The 27,892-nt window shown below is 48.4% G+C and overlaps 3 protein-coding genes across 9 annotated transcripts in view; 1 reads left to right on the top strand and 2 right to left on the bottom strand.

Moving 5' to 3' along the window:
- The window catches only part of CNTN2 (contactin 2), a 33,072-nt gene extending 24,638 nt beyond the window's left edge, over nt 1-8,434 (top strand). The window contains exons 17-23 of the mRNA XM_086345631.1: nt 759-829; nt 1,119-1,353; nt 1,703-1,815; nt 2,848-3,034; nt 3,336-3,448; nt 3,921-4,089; nt 4,441-8,434. Of these exons, the coding sequence (XP_086201757.1) occupies nt 759-829; nt 1,119-1,353; nt 1,703-1,815; nt 2,848-3,034; nt 3,336-3,448; nt 3,921-4,089; nt 4,441-4,550 (998 nt within the window). The 3' untranslated portion in view covers nt 4,551-8,434. The remainder of the gene's footprint in view (nt 1-758; nt 830-1,118; nt 1,354-1,702; nt 1,816-2,847; nt 3,035-3,335; nt 3,449-3,920; nt 4,090-4,440) is intronic.
- Nucleotides 8,435-12,037: 3,603 nt separating this feature from the next.
- On the bottom strand, nt 12,038-13,243 carry TMEM81 (transmembrane protein 81). Its single transcript, XM_086345647.1, has one exon. The coding sequence runs from the start codon at nt 13,241-13,243 to the stop codon at nt 12,413-12,415; it is 831 nt and encodes a 276-aa protein (XP_086201773.1). The 3' UTR covers nt 12,038-12,412.
- A 1,490-nt stretch (nt 13,244-14,733) lies between these two features.
- Nucleotides 14,734-27,892, bottom strand: part of RBBP5 (RB binding protein 5, histone lysine methyltransferase complex subunit) — a 40,404-nt gene continuing 27,245 nt past the window's right edge. For 2 of the 7 annotated variants that reach the window (XM_086345639.1, XM_086345641.1), the window contains exons 10-14: nt 26,896-27,013; nt 25,624-25,693; nt 25,023-25,252; nt 23,418-23,609; nt 14,734-16,758 (exon numbers count right to left, since the gene is read on the bottom strand). In XM_086345639.1, coding sequence (XP_086201765.1) covers nt 16,730-16,758; nt 23,418-23,609; nt 25,023-25,252; nt 25,624-25,693; nt 26,896-27,013 — 639 coding nt within the window. In that variant the 3' untranslated portion in view covers nt 14,734-16,729. The remainder of the gene's footprint in view (nt 16,759-23,417; nt 23,610-25,022; nt 25,253-25,623; nt 25,694-26,895; nt 27,014-27,892) is intronic. The other 5 variants (XM_086345640.1, XM_086345642.1, XM_086345644.1 and 2 more) reach the window with 3 other exon arrangements.

The following is a 27,892-nucleotide window of genomic DNA, read 5'->3' as shown; positions in this document are numbered from 1 at the left end:
ACTAGAGAAAATTAGGAAATTAAATCTGCCACACACACACACCAAAAAACACCCTGTAACCCAGAAGAAATGTTTTTTGGATTAACTGCACTTCTGGATTATTTATTCCCCTTAAAGAAAACTGGAGTTGGTCTGTTGTTATTGAGTTTACACCAACTAGAGGAATGAGGCTAACGCTCATTTAAAGAGTGTATGCTCTATGTATATGCCAGCCACTGTCTTGTTTAACTCTGTTTTTCTTACAGCCTTTGAGAGAAACGTTATTATCCTTATCTTATGGAGAGGGGAATCAGAGGCTCGGAGAGGTTAAATAACTTGTCCAGAGAAACACAGCTAGTAAGTGGCAGGGGTGCAATTTGATCTCAGATCTACCTGACTCCTGAGCCCACATCCAGAGGGACCCGGCAGACAAAACCAGGGCTCATTGGAATAGTTTCAGAAGAACAGATGTAAACTCTAATTGTTTGGTAGAATTTACCTGTGAAGCCATCTGATCCTGGACGTCTGTTTCTTGGGAGTTTCAAATTACTGATTCCATGTCAGTACTGGTAATTGGTCTGTTCCTATTTCCTTTTTCTTCCTGGTTCTGGTTTGGTCTCGGGAGACTACACATTTCTAAGAGTTTGTCCATTCCTTCCAGGTGGTCCATTCTGTGGGCGTGTAGCCAGGGCCCACTGGAACGAATCCTGACCCTGCGATGCTTCTCAGCGCAGCCGCAGGCCCGTCTCCACTAACTGTCTGTCCCTTGGCCCTGACAGCCCCCTCGGTAGCCCCGTCGGGTCTCAGCGGAGGTGGTGGAGCGCCGGGAGAGCTCACCGTGACCTGGACGGTAAGCAGCGAGGACAGAGGCAGGAACATGCCTGCGCTGCTCTGGGAGGGCGGTTCTCCCCGACCTGCGGCCCACCCCGCCCCTGGGACTCATCTCCGGAGGGGCGCAGCGTGCAGAGAGGGCCCGACAGGGCCACTGCGGGGTCCTGACTCCGGAGCGAACGCGGGGCCGTGCCCCCTTGCAGGGGGAAGCCGCAGTCCGGGGGCACCCAGTCCCGGGGAAGCCGGGGGCGGAGAACGGGCAGGGCAGGCGGCCGCCGCCCCTCGCCCACGCGCTCTCTCGCCCGCAGCCCATGTCCCGGGAGTACCAGCACGGAGGCGGCTTCGGCTACCTGGTGTCCTTCCGCAGGCAGGGCGGCACCAGCTGGCAGACCGCGAGGGTGCCTGGCGCCGACGCCCAGTACTTCGTCTACAGCAACGACAGCATCCGGCCCTACACGCCCTTTGAAGTCAAGATCCGCAGCTACAACCGCCGCGGGGATGGGCCCGAGAGCCTTGTGGCCGTCGTGTACTCGGCCGAGGAAGGTGGGCCGCCGGGGCCACCAGGCGCCCCCACCCCTGCGGCTTGTCTGCGGGGTGTAGGGTGGGGGAGGGACCCCTCACCCCGGCTGGGCTCCACAGGCGGGGCAGGGGAGACCCCTGGCTGCCTTTCCAGCCCTGGCAGCCTCCGCCCCGCTCAGGCCTGAAGGAGGAAGGCCCTCTGGGAGAGAAGTGGGCCCCCGGGGGTGGGGGGTGCTCTGGGAACCCCCACCAGGCCCCTACCCTACACCTCGGTCTTTTTAAAATCCTGCGCAAGGGCAGTCCCAGTTGGCGGCCGCTCTGCAGGACACAGGGAGGCCCTGGGAATCCACACCCATTCCGTGTTGGTCTCTAGAGCCCAGGGTAGCCCCTCCCAAGGTCTGGGCCAAAGCGGTCTCTTCCTCGGAGATGAACGTGAGCTGGGAACCCGTGCAGCAAGACATGAACGGTATTCTCCTGGGGTACGAGGTGAGTGCCGGCAGGGACTGGGAGAGGAAGGGAGCTTGGGATCAGGCGCAGGGCCACCTCGCAGTTCAGCAGTCTTCCTCCCAGAAGCTCTGCTGCCCTCACCGGGCACACCACATGCAGTCTCTGCAGCACCGCGTTCGCAGCCTCAGCTCAGCCCTCTGGCTGGTGCCTGTGGACAGCCTTGACGTTACTGCCCGGCTGGCCACCTGGACACTGTGGGAGCCCGGAGGAGGAGATCCAGAAGGGGCATGGCCTGCCATGCCAGAGCCCAGCTGTCCTGGGCATGCTCATGGTGGCAGAGAACAGTACAGCCCCCTCTGTGTACCAGCCGATCATCCTGTTCCGGAGGAACTCTGGCCTAGCGGTTTCTGACCCAAGCCTTGAGCCCACTGGGGTCCATGTGGGGGTACATGGAGAGTGAGACGGAGCAAGAGGAAGGGAAAGAAGGACCAGCAGAAAATGTTGTTGTCTGAGGGGGAACCATCATACTAGTGATGCTGTAAATCCTAACCCAGTAGAGTCGGCTCTGGGCTTCAGCAAATACGCTAGGTGAGACCACTGGGGAGAGAGCTTCAAACCCTGCCCTGATTCGGAAGAATATCTAGAAGGTCTTGATGTCACGAGGACTATGCCGATGGGTTTGCATTTACTGGGGAGCCATCATAAGCTTGCTGGCGTGGGGGCTGGGGCGCTGCTTTGCAAATATGCATTCCGTGGCCTTGAAGAGTCCCCACAGGACTCCCGAGTTCATTGATTGGGGCTGGGTTTCGGCAGGCCATCTCTCAGTGGAGTCTGTACCTACCCATCTGCTCCCGCATCCAGCCCAGGTACTAAGCTCTCTCCTTGGACTGGGCCCTCCACTGGGGATCAGGAAGGGAGCAGCAAATCACACCGGCTTGTCTCTTTTGTGGGCCTAATGGTTGAGCGTCTAGTCTCTGAGCCTGAGACGGAGGGGCCAGGCAGAGCCGGGGCGGCGCAGCGCTGAGACCCGGGGCGTGTCCACTGACCCCCGGCTACGCCCGCTCCCTTCAGATCCGCTACTGGAAGGCCGGCGCCAAAGCAGCGGCCGCTGAGCGAGTGAGGACGGCAGGGCTGGACACCAGCGCCCTGGTCACGGGCCTGCACGCCAGCACCAAGTACCACGTGACCGTGCGGGCCTACAACCGGGCCGGCACCGGGCCTGCCAGCCCCTCTGCCAACGCCACGACCATGAAGCCGCGTGAGTCTGGCAGCCTGGGTGCGGGAGGGGCGGGGGGCTCTTGGATCACCTTCCTGGATTGACAGGGCTCCAGCCCCCAAGGCCGCTCGTCTAACGGTAAGAAGGGAGTGGGGCTCACAGCCTCCACGGCGCCACTCTTGTGCAGTCTCTGTTGGAGTTTGTTTCTCAGGCAGCGGTAACAGAACGTTCTGGGCACAGATGTGACGGGCAGATTATCTAGAAGTGGCCGGCTGAAAGCAAGGGGGCGCGTGGTGGGGAAACATCAGGAAGACTCCTCCTGACTCTCTCCTCGCTCTGGCAGCTCCACGGCGACCCCCTGGCAACATCTCCTGGACTTTCTCGAGCTCCAGCCTGAGTATCAAGTGGGACCCTGTAGTCCCGCTGGGTAATGAGTCTGCAGTCACCGGCTACAAGGTAAGGAGGGGTGAGCAGGCACTGAACGCTGAGGGACGGCGCATCTGTGTGCCCCGTAAACAAAAGGAGCTTCAGTTCCTATGTCTGAGTCAGATGTAAGCAGAGCGTCTGGGACCGTGAGAGGCATGACTACGGGAGGGATTCTCCGGGGAGCGTGCAGTAGAGACTGCACGGAGGAAAGAGGTGTGACTGCGGAAACGCAGGGTTCACGAGGGCGGTGACAGACTGGGTGATGTTTGGGGCTCTTCTGGTCTGAGGAGCCTACAAGATCAGTTCAGCTGCTGGGAACAGGAAAGTGGCTCCAGGGAGGAGCTTATTCAAGAGGCTGGTCCTGGTCAACGGGCAACGGGAGGGGTGAGGGGGCAGGACCTCAAGGTCACAGAGCCACGTGGGCTCCTCCCGTTCTGGGGCCAGGGAAGGGAAGGATCAGCCCTGCTGTCGGGAAACTCCGCTGGCCAACCCCTTCCCACAGATGCTGTACCAGAACGACCTACACCCGACTCCCACGCTGCACCTCACCAGCAAGAACTGGATAGAAATCACAGTTCCCGAGGACATCGGCCACGCCCTGGTGCAGATTCGGACCACAGGGCCAGGAGGCGACGGGGTCCCGGCAGAGGTTCACATCGTGCGGAACGGAGGTGCTGTATCCCCCGTCTCCCCCAGGAAGATCAGGGTCCATCCAGACGCAGGGATCATCCCAGCCCAAGCCAGTCCCCAGGGAGACAAAAGGCGGCGTCAGGAACCTCGTTCAGAGTAGCCCTGGACCCACCCTTGCCTCCTCCCTCCTCCCCAAACATCCCTGAGGGCTGAGTGTGCCCCTTGCGAGGGAATAAGAGCAAAGGTCCTCCAAAACCCTGCCCAAGAAGGGCTGAGAGCGCCTCCCCGTCCTGAACACAGCACTCTGTGAGTCTCCTTAGGGAAGGTCTGGACTCTGTCCTGGGGGCGGGGTGGGGATGAGCCCCTCCAGCCCATCCGCCTGTTGGTTTCAGGCACCAGCATGATGGTGGAGAACTCTGCGGTCTGTCCAGCCCCACATCCAGACGCCGCCCTCACCCACTCCGTGGCAGCGCTGATCCTCTTAGGCTACCTGCAGCTCTGATCTTGGCGCCCTGCCTCCCCGCCACAGCTGGGCACCCACCTTGATGGACAGCCAGCTGGCCCCAGTCCCTTCCCGATGCCAAGGTGGCCCAGCGCTGTGCCTGAGAACGGCTGGTTTCAAACACTGACTGTATTACAGAGCCCTTTTCGTAGGAGGTAGGATATGTCATATTCTGCCACAGGATAGAACCCATGCAAGGATTTTTTTTTAATCGAGAGGCACCAGGCAGTAACTTCCATGATGATACTGAACCCTAGGCCTGGGCCCTCTAGGGTGCCTGCATGGAAGGCAGGAAGAAGGGGGTTAAACGTGTATCTGTGTATCAGCGGAGTTGGCACTCTGGGATCGCATATGGACTCTGGCCCAGATGGCAGAATCCTAAGCCCGGGAACACTGGACAGGAACGGGCTGAAGTGGGACAAAGCGTCAACCGGAGCGTCGCTGTCTAAGGAGCGTCCCAACCTGAAGACCGGGACTCTTCTTTCTCCTCTGACAGGGCAGCGCGGCTGGATCCTGACATTGTCCCTGAGGACTCCCTGGAGGCCCCCGCCACCCGCCCGGACGGCTGAGAACCAGTGTCCTGGTGTCAGCCCGGCAGCCTGAGCCCCACAGCTCTGGGTGGCCGTGCTCCCAGCTGCTGGGTGGGAGCTCTGAAGGGCTGAGAGGCTGGGCCTCCTGCTGGAAAGCTGCACCAGACTTGGCCTGAGGCGCAGTCACACCTTAGTTGTCGTCACCCTCTTAGCCGACACTGCCAACCCGACCCTGTCACCCCGAGTGACAGAAGCCACGACAGGTGGCTGGTGACTAAAGGGCTCGTCTTGGGGAGGTCCCCTACCACACCAAGACCCATCCTGCACGGTCCCGCCAGGGTCTGGGCAGGAGGTGGGACAGCCGTCATGACCCACCGGCTTCGTCCCACAGAACGAGAGCAGGCATCCTGTGTCTGCAGCCAGGCACCTTCTGAGAAGCCCAGAGGATAAATGCGGCCCTGCCCGCTCCCAGGAACGCTCCGGGCCCCCACGCGGCCTCAGGTGCTGCTCTGCATTTCCCCTGAAGATGAGGGGGGCGAGTAAATGGGGCCCCCTGGCCTGCTCTTGGGCTGTGGTGCCAGTCCTGGCACATCGGAGCTGGAAGAGGCTTAGACCTCAGTGTGCCCAGGCCCCTCAGCTTGCCCAGGCCGCTGCTCTACTGGGAGGAAGCAGAGGTTGGGAAGAGCAGGGCCTGCCTCCGGTCACATAGCCCGCCAGGGATGGGGCGCAAATGGCCCTCTTCTCCCACCGGTCCCAGGCCCATCGTCTGCCGAGGAAGGGGGCCATGCTGAACGGCCATGACCTGGTTAAGGTGGTCAAGAAGGGCAGAGGGGGCTGTGAAGATCCTGCTCAGGAGGCTCCGGTGGGTGACGGTGGGGTGATCGGCAGGGCTGGCTTCCGCCCACAGTATGTGCAGAGTGCCAGAGGTCCCGTCTTCCTTTGCCTCCTGAGCTGGCTTCTGCTGGGCCCACACGCAGTGCTAGCTTGGAGCCCCCTGCGCCCCTTACTTACCCTTGCTTCAAGAAGAGAGGCCAAAGCAAGGACAGGGATTCCCCAAATCCAGGCAGCAGTGGAGGCATAACCAGGAGATTCCCAAGCCTATGTTGTGACAGGTGGCCCTTCGCGTACGGGAGCAGCAGGACAGGCATCGTGCGGGGGACGGGCCCCCTGAGCCTGGTTTCTGTAGTTTACAGTCAGAGCTCTATTTTGTTATGGTTTTTAAAATTTTTAAGTCCTGCTCTATTGTACTGGGCAGGTTTATGTTGATGTTTACCCACTACAGTTTTTTAACAATGTAAGCTCACATGCCTTCTCTGTGCCACCACAGTACCCACCGCCCTGTCCCTGGCCCGGGGGACTGCCCCCCTGGGCCATCCGATCAAACCCTCCTCACCTGCCCCTGTCCTTCATCCCCATGCGGTGCTGGGGGCTCAGCTCCGTGACCGCTCTGCCACTGCAGAGACCCAAACCCGCCTAGCGCCCAGCCTGGTCCTGCATCGCTGTGAGGTGGCCTGTACCCTGCTCTTGGAAAGGGGAATCTGAAAGGAGGAAACCTCTTTCCAAGGTCTCGTTCTTTCTTCGTTGCCTTAGCTGCGGCAGAAGCAGGACAGGTGTCCAGATGCCGGCCAAGAGGGCTGAGCTGCTTTGGTGCAGGACCTGTGTGGCTGCAGCCGCGGCCCTAGGCTTGCTTGAAGCCAGAGACACAACCAAGAGTCTTAGTTCTGAGGGGGGCAGACCAACCCTCTTGGAAACCCAGGAAGGATTTTTTATTAGTAACTATGAAAACTCAGCCTCAGGAACACCTGAGCCCTGTGTAGGGAGGACTCAGAACTAGACAAAAACAGATGTTCCTGCAGGCTGAGACTTCAGGCTGAGAGCTGATTCAGACCGAATGAGACAGGTGACCTGAGGGCACGCAGGCGTGTTAAACAGAACAGCCTCTTGGGGCGGTGGCTGCACAGGAGCTTGCGTGGAGGCGGAAGGCGAGATGAGGCAACTTCTGAGTCCCTCCCTGCCCGAGGCTGGCCTGCCACCACCTCTGCTTGGATGGGCCGAGGCTCCCTCCTGCCGTGGTCATGCCGAGCCCCGGGCCGGCAACCAAGGGGGAACAGCCACAAGCCAGCGCTTCCCTCTGCAGCTCAGTGGCCAGTGAGTGCCTGAGGACTGAGGGCAGAGCGTGCCTCACCGCCTGGGAGAACCTCTGCTCTGCACACGCCGGGCTCGGCCTGGGGCCCCTGCCCTGGTCCTGGCCCCGCCGTGCTGTTTGCCGCACAGCCCCGATGTGCGCCTCAGCCGGGAGCGCTCTCTCCAGACGCAGCCTCAGGGCCCAGCAGTGTCAGTACCCCGCTGGGCCTCAGATGGCACAGGCGGTGCCAGAGAACAGGAGGGCTGTGGACCAGGGGCTCTTTTCGATAAAATGACAACAGACGCCAGAGAAGACGTCTGCAAGACCTTTCCTAGGGGGCTCTGAGGAATTCTGACGGCTGTGTCTTGGGGTCTAGGTGAGGTGATGACTGGAGGGGACGCTCTAAGTGTCCCTCAGGACTGGCATTCTTGGAATCAGAATCAGTGCGGGGGCCCCTGCACTGCAGGGGAGTGACTGCAGTCATTTGTGGGGGAGGCGCACCCCAGGCATTCTCTGCCCAGCGCACGCCACTGCCTCTTGGCAGTCCTGGGAGTGGTCTGGTCTCCTCTGGGCAAGAGCCCGGGCTGACTCCAGAGTGCCTCACCCCCTCGCGTCTTCCCCGCTGGAGGACTCTGCTCATCCTGGTCTCAGAGTGTGACTGCCTGCTGGCTCCTCTCTATGGAAGGGCAGCAGGGTGCTCACGCCTGGGTCTGCAGCACAGGGTTGGCGCCCTCTTTCCCTGGCTCAGGTCAGACCAGGCTTCATCCTGGAGACAAGCGAGGTGGCCGGAGAGGCCCCTGGAGTGGCACAAGGGGTAAGATGGGCACTTAAGGAGCTTCACGGAGAGCTCCACAGAAAGAGGTGCCCGGGAGCCAGCTGTATGTATAGGCTTTGGGAAGGCAGGACAATAAAGGAAAATGAAGAGGGAAAAGAGATGGGTCAGATAGCTTCCCCCAGTCCTAGGAAGCCTCATGCCTTCAGATGGGGTCCACCCTGCTCTGACCCCCAGACTCCCACTGACACACCCCCTCCGGGGTCTGCACAGCTTAGAAAAGCTTGCAAGGGCAAGGGTTGGGGCTTCATCGGACCACTGTCAACTCGGCTTTTGTTAAAATGGACCCGCTCCCACTGATCTGTTATTACCTGCCTCTCTCACACTTCTTGTAATGGTAGTTATTTATTGACTCTGGTAGCGGGCAGTTCTTAAATAAAGATGGTTTCTCAACCTGGTGAGGCAGCTGCCACCAGCCGTGGGCGTTTTTATCCTCAGACTAAAGCGTATCTCCTTGTCGTGTTCTCTAACGCCAGGCAACCTTCCGCATAGCCAGCTCTAAGGAGGCGGCCCGTGGTGCATGCGGCTGCACCCCGTGCTGCGAGGGGAGAAAAATCAGGCCAAGCAGCCTTAAGGCAGGCTCCACAGAGCAGAGCAGAGCTCCCTGTCAGGCTGGCTCTCCCTGCCAGGCGGGCAGGAAACCGTGTTCGTGTAACGATGCTGTTCTCCGCTCCCCTGCTTTTTAAGGCATGTGAGGTACAACCTCTCCTGCTGCTCAAACATCAAGTGTTCCTATGAACTCTTAAGCTGAAATGGTGTAAAGCAAAGCAATTATTATTTTTTTTTTTTTTAAGGGAAAACCCTCTTCAGATATCTTTCAGTTAGTGAGAACAGGTACTAATGTAGGTTTCTCATAACTCCAAAGTGGTGGAAAGTGACCTTTCAAAAAGCGGGAGATACCTGTATCGACTCAACAGTACCAAAGTCGTCTCCCTGCAGAGACAGAGTGACCCCCTTCTGGGAAGTGGGTGCCTCCAGCCTTGGCTCGCAGCAGCCTAAAGGATTTGAATTTCTAGCCAACATTTTCCAACTACAACACTATTCTGCATTCAGCATTCTCCACAACAACTATTACACTTCAGACGCAGGACACACGCAGGTGGCTGTGTAAGTGTTCACTCTTTCAGCGCGAAGCAGGTAGGGCCCTGTGCTGATTGCGCCTGACAGCTTCCATCAGGGAAAACAAGGTGAGCGGAGGCCTGCCCCTGGCTTGCCGGGCACAGGGAAGCCGAGGCTGACAGTGAGCCCCCGAAGGGCCACACAGCTTCATTCCTGCTACTTTGCACCCAAAGGGATGCTGGAAGCACTGGCCACTCCGGAGCCCAAATCTGAGTCAGGCAGCATCTCCTTGATCCTTTAGAAACAGACCACATGCACAGAATTCAAAGAACTAAGTTGGGTTTGAGGCTGCACTAATGCATTTAATTGGGTTTTGTTCTCTTCCCAATTCAGTACCCTCACATCCTCAAACTAATGCAGAATGCTCTAAAGCTAGAGCTGTAAGATATTCCATCTCATGTTTGACTACTGGCTTACAATAGAAAGCTGGAGAAGTTATTTAGCTCTTCTTAGGTCTGTCTTTCCATCTGTAAAATGGGAACGCACTGCACCCCTCAACCCTCCTCATCAATGTAATATTTATGTTTTACGGTCCTCTTTCAAAGCAGAGCAAGCTCTCTCCTGAATGCTTCAGCAAAGTGTCCAGGACTGAGGTGACGGGCTTCATTAGTGACATTCCCCAACTCTGTGCGTGTCTGAGCTTCACAGCTTAGAGCAGTTTGACTCACAGGATCTCACCTGATCCTCACAGTCATGTGCTTCAAGGATGAGGACTGCGAAGGGTGAGTTAGCTTGCTCCGTAACACAGAAAGAGGACCAACCCAGGTCTTCTGAGTAACATCCCATCTGAGGTAGAGAATGGGAGAAAGGGTGTGTGGAAAGTTTAAGGTCTTTTCAAAATAAGAGCAATAGTTAAAGACTCCCTATGCATGCGTGTAGGCCAGTGGTTCTCAACCTTTGCTATATACCAGAATTACCTAGAAAACTGAAAAACAAAAATGCTTTTGAACACATGATTTATATGTACATAGGACACACAAACGGCCTAGAAGCAGTGACCTTCCGGTGGCCATAAGCGCATCTGGCACCCACGCCGTGGTTTCTAAACACTGCTTCCCACACTAAAAGGAACCAGAGCCCCTTGGAAATTCAGGTTTGGAGTGCCTCTGAGGCATCTGACTGTTGCAAGGACATACTCCAAGTCAAATGGGGCACACCAAAAGGACAAAAGAGCTGGCTTGAAGGGACTCCTGGCCAAAAGTGGGAATAATTTGAACATCAAAAATATGACAACAGTAATGGGTTATATATAATTCACTGAATAAAAAGGAGAATCCACTAAAATCTCAAAAGAATAAAAACAGTGCTTAAGAGAAAAAATGCAGTGCAATAGATAGAAAAACAAATTAAAAAATCCATCATTTTTCAATCCCTAACATGTAATAAGGCAAAGATCATGGATTCCAAAACACCTGTGAATGTTTTTTAGAACCCAGATAATCACAAGGCGTCACCCCACAGATTACAAAAGGAAAACATATACAGGTACACCGCTGCAGAGATCTGGCAGTCACCGCCTTAACCGAATGATCACGCTCACAGTCAACAGCGGTCACCCCGACACTGGGCCTCCCGAGCTCATGCGATAAGTACATACCATTTTTGCCGGGCTCTTGTCAGAAATGTTTAAGATTCATTCCTCAGGAATCGAATCATGAGGAATTAACTGTGGGACATGTATGCAAGACCAATACCTCCGCAATATGAATGTCATGAAAAAAATGTAGGGGATCTGTTGTAAAATAAGACTTAGGAGAAATAATCAAATGTAATACATGAACCTTCACTTGACCCTGGATCAAACTTTAAAAGCTCCAAGAGTTTATAAGTTGGGAGAAATGAGGTATCAACTACACATAAGATTAGGGAGTTGTTCGTGTGATACCGTCGCTGTAGTTACACAGATGAATGTCCTTATTGAGAGACATAAATGATTAAGGGTAAAAGGTCACTCTGTCCGTGACTCACTTTCAAGTGTTTTATGTAAAATCAGTATGTATTTAGAGAGGAAGAGAATTGGAGCAAACTGTTTGCAATCGGTGAATCCAGTTAAAGCGTCTATGGGTGCCATCCAAACTTTCAACTGTTTTATGGGCTTGAGGTTTTTATTTAAAACAGAAGAAATAACAGATCCATTGGTCACAATTTACACTGAGTTAGCATCCTCAGGCTGGGACTCAGGAATCTTATTTTTCAAAAGCTTATCTGGGTGACTCGGACATACGGACAGAGAAGATAACCACTGGTCCCAGTCTTATTTCTGCTACTTCTGTACTGACAGCAAAGGGAAGAAATGCTAATTATCTCAAACAGAATCAGCTCAGTTGGTGGCCCAAGAGCCATTTCCCTGAGGGTTCCACAAGCCAAGCCAATTACGTCAGACATAGCCTGAATGACCTCTTAAGACTGGATTTCCCGTTGAGGAAGGGAGGTACTAGTCCTCCCTCGGGGGGCCCTGACTGCTCTAAGAAACCAACCTGACCTCTCCAGCAACATAAGCTTCAGGACACTGAAGTTGCTAGAAGGATAGGATCAGGGAGCAAGCCAAGAAACCGTTCAGGGGAAATCTACAAGCAGAAAAATCCAATGTTTCGCCAGGAATTCAGTTTGGCCCTGAGCACGGAGGCTTGGCCTGGGAGGTCTGAGGGTGGCCAATGACTTACTAACCTTCAGTGACCGTCTCTTACACACTCCAGTCTGCAGCCGTCATCACCCTTGGCTCTGCCACAAATGGGCTATGTCGCGAACAAAGCAGTTCGTTCAATGTCTGTTCTAAAAACTCCGGTGTGAGTTTAACCCAAAACCAGACTGATTATGGTTGGACAATTTAAACGACTGACAAGAAATTTTACACTAAAGAGCAGAAAAGGTTAGGTCTCCGTATAGTTATTGTGAATTATTTTAATGAAGAGGAAAAAACTGCTTTCACTAGAAAAGCTGTCATATCCTTCTACATGATTATACTGCTCAGAAGGGAGGTCACGGTAGGAGGCATACGAGCTGTAAAGTGCAGAAAATGAATGCAAACGTGGAAGACACAACTCGTCCCAGGAGTAGGGAGATGCCTGCAGTCGGGGTTCCCGGGTACCTGGTGGGCAGGGAAGAGCTGGAAGGGGTCCACCCAGGACACAGTTAGAGACTTGCCCACAGCTACCATCGTGCTGCCTGTCTCACACACTCCGCTCAGTTCTTTGGTAACGGAAGTCTCCCTCTTAGCCAGCCCACAAGCAGCCAGCCAGAACACCCCCCTGAAAACCTAGTCTGGCTTCCTGAGCATCCCGCCCTTTGGCAGCAAGGCCTGTAAGGTCTCAAGGCTGGCACTGCTGTGGATCACGCTCAGCCTGCCGCACAGCACGATGCTCACCAGCACACCACCAGTCACGCCACCAGCAACTCCTATTCCCACAGCTATGGCCACCTTCTTTTTCCACGGTGGGTGCTGAGGCCTGGAATAGTTGTCCAAATTCACTTCCAGGCCTTCGTCCACTAACTTCTGATCCTCAGTAAGGGACTGATGGAAGTTCAGGTTCACCAAATTAGGAGGAAGGACCCTCAGCCCAAAATAGAGCCTCTTGACAAGTCTCAAGTTTTTTAACAGCTGCACATCACACCGGTAGGTCCCAGAGTCATACTCTTGAATGGACTGAAACTTTATAAAGTAGGAACTGGCTCGGAAGGGTTTGAAGACTTCATCATCAGTTGAGATGATTCCCCGAGCAAGTCTCCAGGTGAATCGGAAAGCTTCTTGCCCGATCTCCAGGATGTCCGGACTCAGACAGCTCAGCTTAAATTCCTTCCCTATGAGAAGGGTGAAATGGAGCATCCCACAGAGCCAGTTGGTCAGACACTCCAGGCGCTGAGACTTACACTTCCTTCTCACTCCATCGGGGCCCACCTCACAGACAGTCTCTTCCTTAAAGCCAAGGCCACAGGTGACAGTACAGGTTGTGGCGTTGACAGTAACTTTGCCCACAGCTTCCTGCAGTTTCTCAGGGATGGCCAGCGTTTTAGGTGAAGTCGCCACCACAGGTAGACAGAAGGCCAACACCAGGCTCCCAGGGATGAAACTAGTGGCCGAAGTCTTCATGTCTTAGCAGGCATTTCACTACCCTCAGCCAATACCTGAGGTGTTCCAGCTATATCCACCACCACGTCATAACTCAATTCCTTTGACGTAAGATAGCCTTCAAAGTCAAAAGATATGATGCATGCATCGTCAATAAAAAACTACAATTAAAGTCTAGTCCTTATTAACAGGTGAGGCCGCAGGCAGACAAAAGGCACAATACTGCTGCTTTACTGTTTGCTAACGACCACCTTCCCAAAGTCTTCACTCTTTTCACATCTTTTTAATGAATTTAAATCCGCCTCTTGGGAAGACAGATGAAAAGGCTTCAGAAGCTGAAGTGAATTTCCAAATAACCTCAATGCCCACTGAGGCTCTACTGTTCCTCACCCTTCCCAAATTGTGGGATCTGAATTCAAACGTTCCAAAGTCCCCGTTAAATCTGACCAAATAAGAAATCAAATACTAACTCTAAAAAGAGAGGATTAATTTGAATTAAGCTATCATCACCTTTAAATGCTCCTAAACCTTCTGTTAAAAGGATTAAGGACTCTGGACTAAGACGCAAGTGACTTCCTCTTCCTAAATTTGTTTTCTCCTTTGTAAATTAACAACTGCTTGCCTATTTCAGGAAGGTCACTTTGAGCATTGTATGATAAACTGTACATGAGAACACTTTGTAAAGTGTGAAACACTCTTCATGTGTAAGGAGTTTTAAAGAGAAATGAAAATTCATGAAGGCAAGGGCCACGAGGTCTTCTAGAATCAATGCTTAGCAAGATAGGCAATATTAAATAGTTTCTCACTTTTAGGCACTCTTCCTTCCCAAGGTAACAAAAGATATATTCTGGGGGAGAGAATACCTAAATCTCCCTGCCTCTCAGTCTAGTCCCTCCACCCCACGAAACACGGAAGGAGCTCATAATCCACTTGGGTCAAGGTTGCTAGGAAACAGCTGTGATGTCAGAAAGATTCTCAGTCACATAACAGGGAAGATTCGTAAATAGACACTCAGATTTAGAGACGATTAAAATCAAAGACTTAAATATTCTTCTTCTTTAGAGACAGTTAAGTAGTCAGTGGATTTCAAAGCCATTTAATTTAGGCAGAAAAAGTGCTCATGAAGAGGAATTTATCTGTAGTTACACTTTAAGAAAGACCCCTGGGAGGCAGGAGGCTCCTCACAAGTGTTTCTGTAAGCTCTGGGATGTCTCCTAGCGCTGAGGCTTCTGCAGTGTAGTCACACACTTACTGAGCAAAAGAATTTGGAGAGAGGTCACTCCTAAATGATCTAACACAAATTTGCTTTGTTTATTTAATATAATATTTTCCAGAGGCAGATATCTAGACTACCAGGCCACCTCTCAGCCCTTCCAGCTCTGTATTTCGATATAGAGAAGATCTATTAATAACATTAACCAAGTAAGCTGTATTTTCTGTTGCACAGAGTGAAGAGGCTGGTGACTTTCAGAAGTGATCAGTTGTCTACAAGCAAACACCTACACCTGTTCTTTAATAAACATCCGATTTTATTTACAAAGCATTAAAGCTTCAGCAAGAAGTACCCGAAGCTAAGTCTCCTCTCATACAAAACTACAGGACATTAAAAAACGCCGAGGGGAGGGGAGGGTGACAGAAGGGAAAAAAGAATATGCATATATTGTACAAATCGAGAGAATCAAACTGAAACGGACACAAGGTTTCAGGAGCTGCAAACAATTCCAGAAGCATAAATAATTATTAGGAGCTGCTACCAGACACCCTGGCAGGGCTGACGTTGATTTTCTCAGGAGCCAGTTTAGGAGGCGGACAGAGGCTGAACACCCAAATGCTCAGGCAGAGGACACCCGGCTACTTTGCAGAAATAAGGCAGAGGCCGCCTGTATCACACAGTTTGCATACTGCTGCAGTGTACAGTAGAGAGAGAAATAAAATGGAAATAATGTCCGCAAAACAAAAACATGCCTAGTGACCCACCTACCAATCTCAACCGCTGGTCTGATATGAAATAGGAAATGAAATTCACAAAAGGAGCATCTGAGGAAAAGACAGTGGCATCTAAAAATATAGACATTTGGCCACTGGTTCAGGGAGAGCTCTTCAACTACTGAACATTTTGGTTCTAGAGATGAAATGGAAGAGACTCTTGCTGATGTGTTCTACTTTGATTTCTATGCTAAAATCCAAAAAGCAATCAACTTGTTTGGCTACCTATTGAAGCAACCACCAACCAACAGAGATTTCCCAATAAGCACAGTGTTTAACTCTCCTTTGAAAATACCGTGAAAATGATGATCCAGACTGAGTACTTCCAGTTAGCTCAAGCTCTACTCAGAGGGGCTAGAGAGCCTTCTGCACACCTCGTTTCTTCACTCTGGATTTTCAGAGAATTTCAAACACCTGGGGGATACAGCCATCCAATCTGCTAGTTTTTATACAAAGAACAGCAAAAGCAAAAATTAAAAAATTTTAAAAGCTAAGCAACCTTTCACAGAAAGGAAGTGACTGGAAACACGTAGGAAGGAAAAGGAGCGTGGGGAAACACGATGACTGATGGGAAGGACAGATGTCCACAAGCAATGATAAAAAAAAAAAGGTTCCTTGATTTTTTATTTGAATTGTGTTGTTGCTGCTTTGATTATGGACGGTTTTATTTAGTCCTTGCATAGATTCCCCCACCCCAGTATAAAATAAGCTTGTTCAGAGACACCCCGGTTTGTTTTTGTCTCTGGAAGCCCGTACAGGTAAAGCAATATAAACTACTAATGATTCTTTGCTGGAGACCAAATGAAACTAGCTATCTTCATAAACCATGATTGAATGAACCAATACTGGAGAGAAACATGCAATGAGAAGAAAACCAAGAAAAACCTTGACCGTCTTACAGCCCAGCTTGAGCAAAATGTTACAGAATGTTAAAAAGAGGGGGCCTTTCCTATCTCTCTCTCAGAAAATCTGAAATCTTCCAAGCACTTTCTTTTCTGCCCATCCTTTGTAACAGACTATGGAAATATAGGAGGCATCTGGTGAGTAGGTAACTTTAAAATGGAAGAAAGAATGTGCAAACCGAAGTTTTTTCTAGGATACAGGCAGCAAAATTTCAGGTAAAAGTAAGTCACTCAAGGACATGCAGTGAGGAGCGAAGGCAAGTAGGAGATAGGAAGTGAGAAGCCGAAACGGTGCTGGGTACAGGGAAGACAGACGAGCAGACCAGCAATCTCCTCCAGCAACATAACGAGCATTTTTAAAGAGTCAAAACTCCTGTTTGATGTCTTCACAAATCCTCATTCCTGAGAGTCTATTTGGACTTATGCTTGAAAGGGAAGGGACATATACTCTTCTTCCGTAATTCACTTCTTCATTCAAACATAAAATTCACTCCTTCCACCTCCTGGGTGGAAGACAGAGGCCTTTGTTTTAAATTAAAGTCAATCTCAGATGACTGACCACAGTGTCCAGAGGCCACATGATGGCAAAGTAGGGAAGAATGAAGAACTTCAAGGGTCTTCATAACAGTTCTGAGATTGCTCCTCCTGCTAAAGAGATTAGAAATAAAAAGATTTATTTAGTATCAACTTAGACCAGTTACTTTCAAGAACAGAAATACTGAAAGATGCTAAAAGAGGCATTCTAAGCAAACATGAGCTAAGAACTCCCCACCCCTCCACTTTCAGTTGAAACCAACTCCAACTCCCAAGTACCCTTTACCGAAGCAACAAATAATTCAAATCCCAAACCATGCCCCCAGGACTTTTCTCAGTGTTGCCCCCAAAGGGAGAAAAAGGGCAAAATGATCAGACTTCTACACATTTCCAGCTGCTAACTATTCTCCCAGGTGTGAATAATGCTTCATATTTCAAAAAGAGAAGCAAGCAAAGGATAGGAAATTCTAGGGTACTGCATCTTTCAATCTTTCATAGACTAATTCACCACTAAATGATTAACGATGAGCAAAACACCCTTGTTCAAACACCCCTGTTCCTTAAGTGATACCCTCAACTCCTCAGAATGCAGAATATGGTGAAATGTGAATGAAAACCACTGCTGGCATTTCTGTGCACCAGCAACTGATTAATAAATAAAATCCTAAATAGTGACATGAACACTTCCCTGGTCACTCCACAGAAGCTGTTCAATCTCTGAAGGACATCCTGAAATGGGCTGCTGTGAAACACTAACTAAGAAGTGGAAAAAGAGAACAAGGTGAAGAAAGGTCCTCCCAGTGTTATCTGGAATGGAGAAGAACATGCCACTTGAAGGGAAAAATGGTTTAAAATAATTGCCCAAGCTATTAAAAAAAAAAAAAAAGAGTGCCCGCTTATAATTTGCTTTTAACCCGATTCTTAAAGTGCAAGCACATATGAAAACTGGCAATAAAAATAAATTCCAATTTGCCTGAGAACAGACTGAAACTCTCCTGGGTGCTACATGTTAAAAATATTTCCAGGCAGGAATACTGGAGTAGGTCGCCATTTCCTTCTCCAAGGGATCTTTCCACATCTGGGATCGAACCCATGTCTTCTGCATTGGCAAGTCGATTGTTAGCATTGAGCCACCTGGGAAGCCCCAGAAGTGTACTTAAGCTTTTCAGATATTTCAACATAAAATGTAATGATTAACCTCTTGATTTGTAAAATAATCTGAGATAAAAGAATCTACTCTACAGGACTTTAAATACTTTAAGGTAGCTTTCATGATCATTCCCACAAGGACTCTGACCAATCTAAGTTTAAAAACAAGACACAACACTGACATTTTAAGCCTAAATCATGAGAGGAAAAGTGGTGTGCATTTTATAACGGCACTCAAGATGATTAATAAGCTACATTATACGGCTCATCTGAGGTCAGTTAGTGTTTTTTCTTATTGCCCTCTTCCTGTGAACAGACCAGAAACAAAGCTTGTTGAGGTGGCAGGCAACAAACCAGCACCAGAGCAGCACATCTTCGAGAAGGACAAGACACACAGAGCAGCGAAAAGCAGATCTCCAGGCGAGTTAAAATCTGCCCCGAGTGTTATTCAGCTACAACATAATAACAGAAACCTCCAGCGATAGAAAATTAAGAAAAATTCAGCTCATAGTGAACAGCTGCTATTGTTACCTCTCCAAAGCAGCTAAGCCAGGGTAGCCTAGAAAACACTGGATATTAATTTTCAAGCATTACCTTAGTCAGATAGTAAGACCACACAGAATGACAATACCCAACTAGCCATCTAAAAACCTGATCTTAGCAGGAATTCATAGATTAGTCTTTGAGAGACTGATCATGTTTTTAAAGGAAAGGGGCTGGGGGAAAGCCCCTACCAATCATTTAAAACCATCAGACTCACTAAATGAACAGGAAATGGTTCAGAGGCCCAAGGTGCGGGGCCAGAACCAGGAGCGCGGTGGCGCAGGGGAGCCTGAGGGGGCCTGTGGGCCTGAGGTGACAACTCCACTCAGCCTGGCCTCTGCCGCCCTCGAGAAGGAGCACCATCCCACGCCCTTCAGGCCCACCGTCCCACAAGGCCTTTAGACCCCATACGTGACAGACCACAGCTTGTCACCCTTCCTACTGACAGTGCTCACTGTCAAGGAGCCCTACTTCTTGGGCAATCCTTGAGTGGTCACGGGGCAACAGGGACTCTGGTGGTTCTGCTCACATCTGTTTTGATCCTGAAGACTGTCCTCTGGAAAGTGTAAGGTAACTAGGGGGAATCTGACAGATGGAGCAATGCTGATACAGACTTTCGGAGCAGTCCCCAGTTCAGAGTTTCCCCCAAGCTTCACTGACGGGCCCTACCACAGAAAGTGCGTCGTCATGGATGTGGGCCCACTGGTCCTATCCAATACTGATGAGCTGTTTGACAGGGAAGAATTTTCGAGCCCCAGATTCCAGATGGCTAGATTACTTTTATTGGTGCTCTATTAGTCTTCCAAGTGTCCCCTGAAATGCATAATCTCCTGTTGCAACATGCAACAGACTATAGCAGCTTTGTCAGGACTAATTGGCGCTTACTGAACAGTTTCTTCAGTTAACTGATCAATTATACATAGTAACAAACAGCTGGCATTTATCAACTTGAGCAGTAGCCTACACCTATAATCCTGCCTTCAAACAATTTGGCTCTAGTGCAAAACTAGGGCATTTGTGGGGAAGGAAAGTCCACAAAGCACTGAACATGCAAATACTGTACACCCGTCAGACTGATCTTTGAGGATGGTTCCTCCTCAGCCACTGAGGATCAAGCTTCATTTCTTAATATCTGGTGGAAAACCCACAATGACAGCAGCTGCTGCTTCACTGAAAACCTCCAAGATGTGGAAGAATGTGAGACATGAGTGTTTACTACCTCAAAGGCCCTGGGGAGCCAAGCGAAAATCAACAGCATGTGTTAGCCAGCCTCTGGGCCCTCCAAAATGGTACTGGATGAAGCCCCACCCAAAGAAATCCACACAAAAGACACGATAGGTTGTCTCGAAACGGAGACCTCTGACGGCCCACTACAATACTCAGTGTCAGCACTCTCCCCAAGAGTCACAGTTTTCACGAAGATCCCACACGGCAGCTAGCGGCTAAGGCCCTCTAAGGAAGGGCTGGCACTCAACCACATCACCCCTTTAGGGCTTTTTGACAATCTTGCTCCTCAGCACACTTCGGGGTTTCATCTGGCTATTTCGGAGATCCATATAGGAAAAGGGCAAGGAACCAAGGCAAGAGAACAAGATGGGAAGAAGGAAGTACAGATTATACAGGCAAATATGCAATGTACACAACCATGTCGTTCTTCAGTTGCTTAGTCCTGTCCGACTCTTTACAACCCCACGGACTGCAGCACGCCAGGCTTCCTGTCCTTCACTATCTCCCAGAGTTTGCTCTTGTCCATTGAGTCAATGATGCCATCCTACCATCGCATCCTGTCGTCCCCTTTTTCTCTCGCCCTCAACTGTTCGCGCATCCAGTTCTTTTCCAATGAGTTGGCTCTTCACACCAGGTGGCGAAAGTACTGGAGCTTCAGCTTCAGTCCTTCCAATGAATATTCAGGACTGATTTCCTTCAGCATTGACTGGTTTGATCTCCTTGCCATCCAAGGGACTCTCGAGAGTCTTCTCCAGTACCACAGTTTGAAAGCATCAATTCTTCGGCATGCAGCCTTCTTTATGGTTCAAATCTATATATGATTACTGGAAAAACCATAGCTTTGACTATACACACCTTTGTCTGCAAAGTGATGTCTCTGCTTTTTAATACACTGCCTAGGTTTGTCACAGTTTTTCTTCCAAGGACCAAGTGTCTTAATTTCATGGCTGCATTCACTGTCTGCAGTGATTCTGGAGCCAAAAAATATAAAGTCTGTCACTGTTTCCATTGTTTCCCATCTGTTTGCTGTGAAGTGACGGCACCAGATGCCATGATCTTAGTTTTTTGAATGTTGAGTTTTAAAAGCCAGTTTTTTCACTCTCAAGTGCCCACCAGAGCAAGAAGCAGTTTCCCCCCCAGTCAGTCCCTCCCATCAGGTTTCCTGCACAAGTCTCTTAACCTCATTCATCAGAGGGCAGACAGAAGAAACAAGAACTTTAATACCATGGCCCACAGAGAACCACCATCACAGAAAACTAACCAAAATGATCACATGGACCACAGCCTTGTGTAACTCAGTGAAGCTATGAGCCATGCCGTGCAGGGCCACCCAAGACAGGTGGGTCAGGGTGGAGAGTTCTGACAAAACCTGGTCCACTGGAGAAGGGAATGGCAAACCACTTCAGCATTCTTCCCTTGCGAACCCCAAACAGTATGATCATGAAAAGCTGGTGAAATGTTTGCAGTAATTTAGGCAGTTCTTTTGTCTGTGTTATAAGAAAGCACGTCCTCACTCTGGCCTTGTTATGTACAAGTCTCCCCTAGTCCTTTTAAAGGATGAAGTCATTAAAATAACTGCCTCTATTTAAGGCTGACCAACTGAAGTGCCTAATAAGAATAATGTAGAAAATAAAAATCCAGTCTGAAGCACCCTGCTATTTCAAGACACAAGTTTTAGCCTTTAAAGAGGTTTTAACCCTCTTTTAACCTTGTCAGCTGAGTGAGTGGGAATAAACTCCTAACAGGCCTTGATAATGATAACCACTCTGCTAGAAGGAGCTCTGAAATGCTGACATGTACAAACACCATGTATTTTACACCTGCCTCAACATTTCAATGCAGTATTTTGAGAACTTAAGGGAATAAAAGAACCTGTTCATTTAGGGCTAAGTAAACTTTGCAACATTCTGATTTTCAGTGTTATTTAGATGTTTTTGAAGCATAGCTAAAAAACACCACTGCTCTTATACACTGAGCCATAAAACATAGAGTACTTCATGGGACCTTTGACAAAAGCCCAATTTGGAAAGTGCCAAAAATATTTAGTTACTATTAATGGCCATAAGAAAAATCTGGTTTTTAAAAACTTTAAATGGTTTATTTACCATATACTTAGTATTAAAAGAGCAAATGGTTAATTACATAGATTCTGAAGATGCTGGGAAACTGTGTCAGAGTACTTAAATTAATTCAACATGTTTGCCAACATTTTAAACCATCCTGAAGCAATTTAGCATTTGAGGTCAGGGAAATTGGTTTGAAATTTAAATAGTTTCTTCTGTAGTAGCATCAGCTTATGCAAGAAATGGGTTATGGAAGGATCATTTTTTATTTACATTAGTCAATTACTGACCTGAAGTCTTTGTTAGCAATACCTATATAACTTGTTCTAGGGCATTTTTTAAAATATATAGACATGGCCCTAAATGAACTGAATGCGGAGGTGATAAATCAGCGGAGTAACATAAATACTGTTATTGGGGAAAAAATGCTAGTGCCCTAGTGGTACGGTTTAAGACTGTGAAAATCCAGTGAATTTGAGGGGGAATACTCAGAACGATGAGTCATTGAGCCCGCTCCAGCTTCTTGTAGGAGAGAACTGATGTTCACAATGTGAACTGGCTTAAGGAGCTCTGGTTTGCATTCTAGTGCATATCCTCACATTTGGATGAACACAATTAAAATTTTTAATATGGTGGAAAAATCCCCTCAAATATAACCACTGATACATTGTTAGTCCTGCCTCCGAATTTATAGACCTGGCCACAGAAAACTGAGACTACTATGCTAACTAAAGCAGTGCCTGAAAGAAAAGTTTCCAAAACCCAACAATGTTTCAGTAGAATTAAATGCTAAATTGATACTGTTTTCCAAACAAAAGACCCTTTAGCCTAGATTCACAAGTATTTGATAGGAAACTGAAACTGTTCTCCATCCTCCAATAAAAATCCCTCAAACCTAGAAAACTGGGAAAACTCACTAAGTATCAAGAAGCTTAGGTATTAAGAAGCTACAAAGTTTGTCTTTTGGATAATCTCTTGTGTTGTTTTAAAAAAATAAAATAAAATAAACCTCATCTTCTTCCTTAACATGACAGTACTACTAACAACTCCATCATTGTTTCTAGAATAGTGAGAGAGAGAAAAACACCACCTCTGGGATTTGAACAATTTGAAGAGAGAGAAAAAAGATGATACAGTTAAACAGTCAGGAGCTGTATAAAGAAGCTCATATTTTTGGTTATCTGCCTGGATCTTTGAGACAAAACAAAAAACACAGAGGCAAATATAGATGAAAATATTAATTAAACGAGGGGTTCTTACCCTTTTGGGGGTCATAGATTCTTACAGGAATCCTGTGAAATGTATAAGCATCTCCCCCACAAAAATATTCACACAAAGTTTTGCACATAAGATCAAGGGAATGGAGAGCCCCTGAAATATAGTTGCAGACCCAAGGTTAAGAGCCACTGAATTAAGCCAAATCTGGTTGGGAAGTAGTTAGGCACAGTAGGACTTTGGGATTAAGAGACAGCTAGACCAGGCATCAACATTTAGAAATTATTCAAGTGTAGCAGGTAGTTAATGCTGTTAAAAAGAATTTTTGAGGGGGGAAAAAAAAGACCAAGGGAATGCAGATCCCTGAAACCTAGTTATGGACCCAAGGTTAACAGCCACTGAATGAAGCCAAATCTGGTTGAGCTGCCCTTGGGAGCAGCTTAAAACTCAGAGAATTATCTGCCACTGGGGAAAAGGAGGGAAGGAAGGAAAAAAATGTTGCAGTTAAACGGAGTCAGGGGCTGTACAAAGCAAGGCCACGAAGAAAGCCAGACAGTGCTCCCAATGTGTCCTTACCTGTCAAGGGCTGGCTGAGCTCCGCCTGCACTTTACCCTTCGCTGATCCTTCCAGAGGTAAACCTCTGTCCCCTTTGTAGAGTTTCGGTTTAAATGGAGAATCTTTCTCTTTACCTTTTGATCCTTTAGGCCGGCCTGCTTGCTTCTTCTTGGATTTGCCATCCCCCTTCACACCCAGTAGTGGATGGACTTCTGTAAAAGGACAGATAGGCTTGGAAAGGAATCCACACGTCACCCCAAGCAAGCACATGCATGCCGCCTACCCATGAGCAAAGAGTTTTGCTTGTGTCCCAAGTCCACTAACACAAGAAGAAAAGTTTGTTTTTGTTTATTAATTGTAATACTACAAAAGAGCAGCCATTACATGAGAAATAGTTGCTTGGGCAAAAGGCACACATAGCCTATATGGTTCACACCAAGCTATAGCAGCTCTCTTAAAGCTCAACATTCAGAAAACTAAGATCATGGCATCCGGTCCCATCATTTCATGGGAAATAGATGGGGAAACAGTGTCAGACTTTATTTTTTGGGGCTCCAAAATCACTGCAGATGGTGACTGCAGCCATGAAATTAAAAGATGCTTACTCCTTGGAAAAAAGTTATGACCAGCCTAGATAGCATATTGAAAACCAGAGACATTACTTTGCCAACAAAGGTCCATCTAGTCAAGGATATGGTTTTTCCAGTGGTCATGTATGGATGTGAGAGTTAGACTGTGAAGAAAGCTGAGTGCCGCTTTTGAACTGTGGTGTTGCAGAAGACTCTTGAGAGTCCCTTGGACTGTAAGGAGATCCAACCAGTCCATTCCGAAGGAGATCAGTCCTGGGTGTTCATTGGAAGGAATGATGCTAAAGCTGAAACTCCAATACTTTGGCCACCTCATGCAAAGAGTTGACTCATTGGAAAAGACTCTGATGCTGGGAGGGATTGGGGGCAGGAGGAGAAGGGGACGACAGAGGATGAGATGGCCGGATGGCATCGCCGACTCAACGCACATGAGTTTGGGTGAACTCCGGGAGTTGGTGATGGACAGGGAGGCCTGGCATGCTGTGATTCATGGGGTCACAAAGAGTCGGACACGACTGAGCGATTGAACTGACTGACAGCAGCTCTAAATAGAAAAGGGAGATCAAAGACCCAATGATACTTTATCGCACAAGTCAGAACAGGAGTGCACATGCGCACACTGGCACGTGAAAGCAGAAAGTGAATGGGCTCTGGAACTCAGCAGACCAGGGTAAGAATCCAGGCTCTACCATGTGACTAACAAGGCTTCTAGAATTAAGACTGTCCAGATCTGACCAGTATTATACTTTATCACCTAATGAGAATGTGGGAGGAGAGGTAGAGGAAGCCTGGTACTTAAACAAATTGATCCAGACATCAGAAGACTTAAAGCGTGTTATCGTAGGAAAAGTACTGAGGGCAGAATCTCCCCCATTTTAAAAGAGAAGTGAAAGCAGATAAAATTGTTACAAAGCTGTAAAACACTACAAAAAAGACTCATGGAAAACTTCCTTTAAGGGAATATCAGCCAGAAAGGATATTACAGGTTGTGCTGAAGAGTGGGTCTATCAGGTGAGAGAGAGGAAATGCGGCCCTTACCATCATTTGGTACTCCTTGCAGTTCAATATTGGTTGTTTTGGGTTTCTTCTTAGGTGGCTGGGACCCGTCTGCTGAAGACTGCCTCTTCTTCTCTGAGCTAGCCCCTTCGTCCATCAGGGAGGTTTGGACTGCATCCGGTGGGGGGCCATAAGGATTTTCTTCTGGGTCTTCTACCTCAGGGGCAATGGGTAAATATAATAGAGCCTTTGAATCTTCCAGTTCTTCATCACTATTTGGAACAGGATCAGAAAAGGGATAGGAAAAAAGAGGAGAAAGTTGCTTAAACCATGAACCCTTCCTCTAGGGCAGAATCATCTAACCATAAGCAACAGGTACGGACCTAAAATTTCACAAAAGCCAAGATGGATAAAAGAAAATCAGACAATATGATAAAATGAGTAGTAAAAATAAATGGCATAAAGTTAATTACTTCACTTCCTTAAGATTTTCTATCAAGGGAGAATGGAAGGGACCTCTTGCACATCACAGGAGTTAACTCTTTGAGCCTAAAGGCAGACGGGACTGAGGAACAGTGGGGACTGAGCAGCACACCCAGAGACTGACGAGGAGGCGCACCCTGAGGCCTGGCCTCCAGCTCACCTGCTACAGAAGGCCGCGATAGGGTCCACGCTAGTGACATCTACTTCCTCGTCCTCTGCGGCGTCAGCCCCTGCAGGGCAGAAACACAGTAGGGCTGTGAGAAGAAGTGGAAGACTGCTGCTTACATGCAGCTTAGGATGTTCATAAACTGAAATCCAGGAGAAACAAAGGAGGAAAATCAGGCACACATTTAACTTAGTCGTCTGGCAAATTCGTGCTGAACTTCCACCATATGCTAGACACTGGGGATACAGCACTGCCCCAGAAAGTTGGGAACAGTTTTTTCGTAAAAGCCCCAGTAGTCTAACTGGGGAGACATAGAAACGGATAATTTCAGTTCCACAACGTGAGTGCTACAATAAAGGCATGTGCCATGTGCCAAGGAGATGGGAAGAAGAAACAACTTATGCACAAGTTTGAGAAGCTTTCCATGCAACACAATCCAATAACACCAATACAGTCCAAAATATCCTATAGTCCCGACAGTCTTCCTAAGATTCCTGAAGCATACAAGATATCTTATGTCACAGAAGTGAGGACCAGCACCTTCAGGATGGAGAGAACTAACCTCAACGCCAATTCCTTGATTCCTGGCACCATCAAGAAGCCCAGCAGTCAGTGACAGTGCCAGCAGGGCACATTACGCATTCATACACACAAACCCCGCCAGACGCAAAGCCCTGTGCCCTGTGCTTATACACTAGGGGGCTATAAAGTGAGGTATTTATTCTCAAGGTGTTTCCTATTTAGAAGTTCAGAAGCCAAGAGATGGAAATAACAACGATCATGATCTATTAGAAGAGAACATCTGAATGCTCATTATAACCTAGCCACTACTATGAGCCCTCTACACGAACTGTTTCATTTATTTCCCACAACCCTAAAAGGCAGAGTTTTTACAGATAAGGAAGTTCAGGTTTAAAGAATAAGTATTCTGTCTAAGGCAGTCTGACTCGAGTCCATGCTATTTACCTCCTGTTACTGACAAAGGAATGACAATACCCAACAGCAGCTCAGCACCCAGCATGTGTGGGTGGCTTTGCTAGGTGCTGTATGCAAATCCTCATTAGAGAGCTGCTCAAGCCCTAGTAATGCCCATATAAGCTCTGAGTCAATGCCTTACAAATAAAGATTCTATTAAAAGTGCAAGCTTAGAGGAAAAAAATTAGACTAAGTGCTGAAATGAATTTTCAGCACAAATTAACAATGAGTACTGAGTTAAAACAATCATTTTTCCTTTGGGAAATACTATCTGCAATTGAGAAATATTACCTGTCTGTTCAGGCTCACTCTTATCTTCATCTTCAATATCAAACTCTGATTCCCTTTCTTCATATTCTACATTTTCATCCAATTCTTTGAAGTCTGGCGCAAATGCACTCCAGTTTTCCTATGCCACAAACAAAATACACTACTTAACCATAGGAGAAAGCAACAGTCTGTAATCTAGACATTAATGACATAAATGAAAGGCTTGGGCATAAGAGACTCAAAATTCTGAGACCAAATTTTGCAGATAATAAAAATTAGATATCTATAGGTTTTACTATCTTAAGACATTTCCTATCTTAAACATGCCATATTATTAACTGCAATTCTTCCATGAACAATTGTCTTCTTTAAAACATTTTAAGGATTTAAAAAATGATTTTACTTCTTTATTTGGCTGTGCTGGATCCTCACTGCAGCACATGGGCTTTCTCTAGTTGTGGCAAGTGGGGCTACTCTTCACCGCTGTGCATGGCCTTCTCAACGTACTGGCTTCTCCTGTTGCGGAGCACTGGCTCTAGAGCTCGGGCTCAGAGTTGTGGCACAGGGGCTTAGCTGTCCCACAGCGTGGGGGATCTTCCTGGACCAGGGATCGAACCAGTGGCCCCTGCACTAGCAGGTGGATTCTTAATCACTGGACCACCAGGCACGTCCTTAATCTTTTTAAGATGTAATTCTGAGGTAAAATGTTAAGTTTTCTTATGACTACATGGATTAAAAATATAATTAAAATTTTCAAAATAAAACCAAATGCAAAACAGAATCTAACTGAGCTGAAAATAGGAAAAGCACAAGAAAGCTCTATCTCAATAAGCAACAGAAAAATATACCAGGAAGTACCCTAGACTTTCCCCCTGAAAGCAGAGCTAGTAAACTGGCTTTGGACCAAGACCCTCCTCGTAAAGCAAAACTAGATGCAGAGAACCACGTGATCAGGTTAGAAGAATCTGTGGAAAAGAAAGTCAATAAAGGAACTTCTGTCTTACTATTTGCAAGGGTC

The sequence above is a fragment of the Bos grunniens genome, chromosome 16, assembly GCF_055505025.1.
Source record: "Bos grunniens cultivar Pamir isolate PY7600 chromosome 16, Bosgru_T2T1.0, whole genome shotgun sequence".
Classification (NCBI taxonomy): Eukaryota; Metazoa; Chordata; class Mammalia; order Artiodactyla; family Bovidae; genus Bos; species Bos grunniens.
Note: the sequence above shows the minus strand (reverse complement) of the source record. Positions and strands in the feature narration are given on the sequence as shown.

What these genes read in the sequence shown, in the direction of transcription:
- TMEM81 (XM_086345647.1), bottom strand. Translation starts at nt 13,243, where the DNA reads ATGAAGACTTCGGCCACTAGTTTCATCCCTGGGAGCCTGGTGTTGGCC.